The sequence below is a fragment of the Crocuta crocuta genome, unplaced genomic scaffold (genome assembly GCF_008692635.1).
Source record: "Crocuta crocuta isolate KB4526 unplaced genomic scaffold, BGI_CrCroc_1.0 scaffold636, whole genome shotgun sequence".
Classification (NCBI taxonomy): domain Eukaryota; kingdom Metazoa; phylum Chordata; class Mammalia; order Carnivora; family Hyaenidae; genus Crocuta; species Crocuta crocuta.
In genome coordinates, this window is record NW_027530380.1 from 415,088 (window position 1) to 421,465 (window position 6,378).

The 6,378-nt window shown below is 53.3% G+C and overlaps 1 protein-coding gene across 5 annotated transcripts in view; it reads right to left on the reverse strand.

The window, feature by feature from the left end:
- PPFIA1 (PPFI scaffold protein A1) overlaps positions 1-2,629 on the reverse strand; it is an 87,108-nt gene extending 84,479 nt beyond the window's left edge. For all 5 annotated transcript variants that reach the window (XM_077766515.1, XM_077766514.1, XM_077766513.1 and 2 more), the window contains exon 1: positions 2,366-2,629. In XM_077766515.1, coding sequence (XP_077622641.1) covers positions 2,366-2,629 — 264 coding nt within the window. The remainder of the gene's footprint in view (positions 1-2,365) is intronic.
- Between the last annotated feature and the right edge of the window lie 3,749 nt (positions 2,630-6,378).

Consider the following 6,378-nt stretch of genomic DNA (forward strand, 5'->3'; position numbering starts at 1 on the left):
AATGAAAACCCAACAAAAAAAAAAAAAAAAAAAAACACCTGGCCCAGAAGATGCAGAAAACACATTTAAGAAAATTTAATATTATAATTTAATTGATGATTTAAAACAAAAAATCTTAGCAAACTAAAAATCGAAGAATTTTCTTATTTTGATAAAAATATCTACCAGTAAAGCCACGGCAGGTGTCATACATAGTGATAAAATACTGAAGGCTTTGGGGCACCTGAGTGGCTTAGTCGGTTAAGCATCCAACTCTTAACTTCAGCTCAGGTCATGATCTCACAGTTCATGAGTTCAAGCCCCACATCAGACTCCATGCTGACAGTGCGGAGTTGGCTTGGGATTCTTTCTCTCTCCCCCTCTCTCTTGTCCTTCCCCTACGCACTCTCTCTCTAAATAAATAAATCAACTTTAAAATATATTAAAGATCACCTTGCTGGAAACAAAAGCAAACATGAACTATTGGGACTTCATCAAGACAAAAAGCTTCTCCACAGCAAAGGAAACNCCTGATTCTGTTACAGTTACAATTTTTTTTAATGTTTTGTTTATTTTTTGAGAGAGAGAGAGACAGCGTGAGCAGAGGAGGGTCAGAGAGAGAGGGAGACACAGAATCTGAAGCAAGTTCCAGGCTCTGAGCCGGCAGTCAGCACAGAGCCCGATGCGGGGCTCAAACCCACGAACCGAGAGATCATGACCTGAGCCAAAGTCGGACGTTTAACTGACTGAGCCACCAGGGCACCCCTACAGTTACAATTTTTTAAAGAGTGTTCATACTTGCCTAGACGACATGCCTGCAGCTGCACTCACTTTATTTACACACCTATGTGCCCACGATGTCGGCCGCCAAACATGAGGCAGGGATTGGGGAAGGGAAAGGTCCACACGGAAGTTGACTTAAAGGTTCCCATGTTTCTGAAATGCTGGTCTCAGGTGCTCAGGGGAAGTGGGGAGGTGGGGCGGTGGGGGCGCAGGGAGATGCCCTGCTGGCAGGGAGATGCCCTGCTGGCAGGGAGACAGGGAGGCCAGCACTGCATTCTCCACTCAGCAAAGCACTCCCAGGCTGGGACACTGGGCAGCAGCTGAAAACAAATCAGCAAGCAGCCGCGCCACCCCACTGGTGTGACGACCTGCACCGCATGAGACCGCACTGCACAAAACTGCTGTCCCCTCCATCGTGTCACTATGCTGTGTGTGCTCATTCTTTCAAACACCGACCTGGGCAAGCACAGAAGCATCTGACACGTGCTTCAGGACACCACCTCAACCTACACTGAAACAAACACAAGTACAAAACAAAGCAACAAAAAGTACAGAAAAATTTACGAGCCCGCTGAAATCCCGGGAGAGCCTCATGTGGCCCGCGTCCCGCGCTCCCGGAGGTAAAGCCTGGCCGGGACACCCCGGATGATTTGTGAGGCTTGCGTGGGAAAGCCATGAAGGTCCTCTGCCCCAACACCAAAGGAGCGCGACAGCAGTAACGTCAAATCGTTGCTGCTGAAAAGGAGATGCAAACGTCCGGCTCACCAATCCGTCATGGGAAGCGCGCTCCGGCTGGCAATCACTGGCTGGCCAACCGCACAGGTGGCCATGGCGGGGGCATAGGCGTCACGCCGTATCCGGGGTAAGCCCGGTGGCACCGAGACGGCGGATGACGGCCCAACAGCCCCCGTGTCTCCCGCACGCCTGGTGCCACTCACCTTCCACCTGCCTGGGCGATGTTTTCCGCCCTCACCTATCATCACATCCTCGCTTGGCAACCCGAGCAAAAGCCACGAAACGCCAGGCCCAAGGTGACCTACTCAGGTGAAAAACTTCAGTGCTATCGCAAGCCCGAGGCTGCTCATCAGCCACAGGGAAAGTTCCAAGGGAATCCGCCTGGGTCTTACGGCCCGACGACACCTTGGATTTACAAAACACGGGCGTTCTTACACAGACGGGCTTCCTGGGAGGCCCATCCCGTCTGTCCACTAAATTCCACCTGAAAACTGGAAATCTGCGACAAAACCCGGGCGAAGTACTCATTTGGCAGGAAATGGCCTAAGGCGGCAGAATGGAAGGCACCCGCAGCCCGGCTGCCGCGTGGCCCTGTCCCCAGATCTCCAGGGCACCCACCGCCCCACACCTCAGTAATCCCTTCTGCTTCCTGGAGAAAGGATCAGGACTTCCGAGGTGCGCAGAGTCCAGAGCCCGCTCCCCGGGGACTTGACTCTGTCCGGAAGTGACGTTCGACAGCCAGAACCGCCACTTCACCAGCGGTTACGCACGACACCCGCCTAAGACGTGAACCCCACGGAAGACGCCCCCGCGACACGACATCTGGAGGGAGATCGCCTGTCGGGGCGCAGGTGAGAGGCCCCCGTACCTGCGGAAGAGCAGTGTTGAGCTGTCTCTGCAAGGAGTCTCTCTCGTGGCCGACCTCCTGCAGCTTGCCCTGGGTCAACGCCAGCGTCTCCTGAGTCTCTCGCAGCGCGTCCAGGAGGCGGTCCCGCTCTTCCAGCATCGACACCATCAGCTGCTCGAAGTGCGAATCCGCGTCCGGCTGCGAGGGGGAGCCTGACCCATGGGTCCCGCTCCCCCCGGGCGGGCCTTCCGCTTCACTGATGGTCGGCATCACCTCGCACATCATCTTGAAACAAAAGACCCAGGCAACCGTCATCCAGTGCGAGCCAAAGGCTCCCGCAGGTCTTTGGCTGACACACAAAAGGTTGAGAGCTTCCCTACACTCGGATCCCGCTGTTCCGCTCGGAACAGACAAGAAGCCGGGAAAACACAAATCCGAGGTGCCAGGACACGCGAGATGAACCCATCAACAGGGACAATAATCCAGTTCAGAGGTGGAGACCCAAGACAGCCCCCGCCCCCTCCCCACGGACAAACCCGTGGCATTTTGTCTGCAGAGCTGTACTTTCTGGCCGTGGAAAACAAGTGTGCTTCTGTAAACTTTTTCTCCTCCCGATTTCCCGGTGGGGGAGAGAGAAAGGCAAGACCCGCGCCACCCAATCACCGCTCAAGAAAAGCACAGAAGGAGCACAGAGCCAGCAAACCTGACAAGTACAAAATCCACCAGGCATCTTACAGGAATGTGTGCAGTCAGCTCCTGAGAAGGGCTGACGGCGCCCCCAATTCTCGGGCTGGATTTGGGGAGGCGGTAAAACGAACTAGATTCGTTAAGGGGCCGGGAAAGGTGTTTTCCCAGGGCTGCCAACGGGCAGCGGGCAGTCAACCTAACTTACGTAAGTTAACAGCCAAAAACAAAAAGAGAGAGAGAGAGAGAGAGAAAACTTCCACAAATGAGGCAGGTCGCTCCAGCCGTGGACGGCCAGGAAGGAAGAAAAGTGCGAGGGGACAGNACAGCGGTGGAGGCCGAGTGCGCAAGCGCCGCCCTCTCAGGTGGGCGGGCCGGGCCTCCCGGGAGCCGATTGGCTGGGTGCCTCCGGAGCCCCGCCCCTGCCCAGGTAGGGGTCTCGTGGAAGCAGCAGTTTCCGGGCCGAGGGCCGAGGGCCCAGCTCCCCGGAGGGCACCTGCTCCGTATGTCCTCGTACAGCCGCGGGGACGCCGGGGGCCGGCAACGAGCGTCGTCTGCGCATCAGCTTCCGCGCCAGACCCTTGCCGGACGTCCTGTCCAGACACTTTACCGGAGGGCGCGCCCAGGCGCGAGCCACCTGCTGGCTGCGGCCCTGGGGACCCCCTTACAGGACGCCCAAGACGCGGTTTCTGTGCGGGAGGGGGGGCTGTCCGAGGCTTACCTGCTGTACCTGCGGAGGCCCAGGTGGGCAGCGCTGGGTGCGGAGGCTCCTGGGCGCTGCGCGGGCAGCTGGTTCAACTCCCTGCACGTGCTTCAACCCGCAGTGTGGGCCTGGGCCGCTCAGGGGAGCCCGCGGGGGCTCAGTGCCCCCTCTGCAGGATGGGAGAATGACACAGACCGGCCCCACGGCTGTTGTCGCACGGAGAATCGGACCGTGGTCGTTTTCATCCTTGTCCTTATTCGTATTCGTGGTTCGTACCTAAACTTTTGAAAACACCTGTTGCGTGCCCAGCCCTATACCAGATCTTGCAGACGCAGAGGATGATAAACACACCTTTCATGAACTAGAGCAGGTGCTCCCTCTTCACGGTTTGACCCCTGGAGCACAAACTTCACAAACCAACATGTCAGAGCATTGCCCCCAGGCGCCACTGGCTACTGCCTGTCCGTGGGGAGGCAGCCAGGAGCCCCTGAACTAACCCAAGTCTAAGTGAGGTTTGCATGGGAGCTGGTGAACCCTTCCAAGGTGGATTCCTTGATTCCCATTGTGAGCTCACCAAAAATGGGTGCTACCTCCGATTCGATTTATCTCCTTGGGTCCAGAACCACACTTTTCATTCATCCATGTATTCATTCATTGAATAAATATTGACTACACTTAACTATGAATTTGCACCCCCTGACCCAGGGTCTGGAACAGAGGGAAACTTCCAGCTCTCCTCAAGTGTACCAGCTTAATTCATCCAGCCCATATTTGCACCACACTCATAAAGTATCTGTCTCCCAAGAAATCAACATGATGCCAATATTTAGTTCAATGTGTGGAACGTACATTCATTTCGTGAACATGCACAGAGCACCGTTTTCCAGGCACGGTCTAGGTTTTGGGAACACAGAACTGTTTAAGATATTGCTTCCCCCAGTTCACAGCCTGGAGGGGAGATGAGAAACAGGCTATTACAATGTCATGTTACAAGTATGTGACTCAGAGCTGTGGGGCTCCACAGTTAGGAAGAACCAACTTTTCAGCTGGCATCACAGAAAGGGCTTCACAAAGGAGATATCATCTGAGCTGTGTCGAGAAGGATGAGCAGTTTTCCAAGCATAGAAGGGAGAAGCCCATTGGTAAGCTCCAGGAAAATGAGATCCCAGATTTCACACATTTGCATTCATTCATTCATTTCCCCCCGGATTGTAAAATCAGTCAGGGCAAAATTGTAAACAATTTAAATGACCACCAAAAACAGATTGATTAAATCTTTACACTTTTGGGGAGCCTAGGTGGCTCAGTCATTTAGGCGTCCAACTCTTGAATTCACCATAGGTCATGATCCCAGGGTCGTGCGATCAAGGCCCACATCAAGTTCCTCACTGAGCACGGAGCCTGTTTAAGATTCCCTCTCTTTCTCTCTCTCTCTCTCTCTCTCTGTCCCCTCCCCCCACCCCCTCTCTCTCTGTCTCTCAAAAAAAAAAAAAAAAAAAACAAATCATGGAAAATGGCTTTTGGGAAACTAAAATGACTTCTACATGTATCTATCTGTACCACCTGACTAAACTATTTCCCAAAGTATCCCAGAAATAGTTGAGAGATTGGGTTGCGTCCTTGTAAGGCTCAGGCAGAAAAAGAATGAGCAGGGAAAATGTTTTTGCTCCAATTCTCCTGTTGAAAGCTCGATAAAGAAAGTACAGTACTACAGAAGGGGATAGAGAGTTCATACTGTGCCCAGGGTTGTGTTTTCGCAAAGGTGCCCACCAGCATCAGCTCTCTGGATGATGTAGTTTTTGTCAACCTTGAGCATGACCTGGGCCACGTCTCCTTTCTAGGCATGTAAGCAGCTCAGGAGGAGGGTTCTTATAAGGTCTGCGTGTCCCACATCTATCTGGAGTATGAAAAACAGGGGCACCTGGGAGCCTCAGTCAGTTAAGCATCCGATTTCAGCTCAGGTCATGATCTCACGGTTCGTGGATTCAGGCCCCGCGTCAGGCTCTGTGCTGACAGCTCGGAGCCTGGAGCCTATTTCAGATTCTCTGTCTCCCTCTCACTCTCAGCCTCTCCCCTGCTTATGCTCTGTCTCTCCCTGTCTCTCAAAAATAAATTAATGTTAAAAACATTTTTTTGGAATATGTAAAACAGCCTAATGAAGGATGGTGTGACAGTATGGTTCTGGGAAAGTCTGAGCTGGGGGTGGGTGGCCAATATGTGGTCCCCTGTTGAAGAGGAGGAAACTGAAGCCCAGAGATGCAAAAGGAGTTTGCCCACAGACACCCAGTAGTTTAGAGCAGATTCGGAACTGGAGCCATTAGTGAGCCAGGGGCCTTTGATCCCTGATCCAGTCACTATGCTGTTAGGACCATGGAGTGTTGTTCTCTTGAAGGGAAAGCCAGGGTAAGCATTCTACCGGTGGGTCTCCAGTGCTGCCCAGGCAATCCAGTCCCTGTGGAAGAGGTGGGGTCCTGGGCTCGGTGACGTCAGCCATCAGAGTCTATTCTGTTTGGGGTTCCTGAGTGTCCCTGCTCAGGTGGTGGTCAGTGAGCAGGAAGGGAAAGAAAGAGAATCATTGCACTTGTTTGTCTCCTTTAGTTCTTTTTATTTATTTACTTATTTTGAGAGAGAGAGCGCACACATGAGC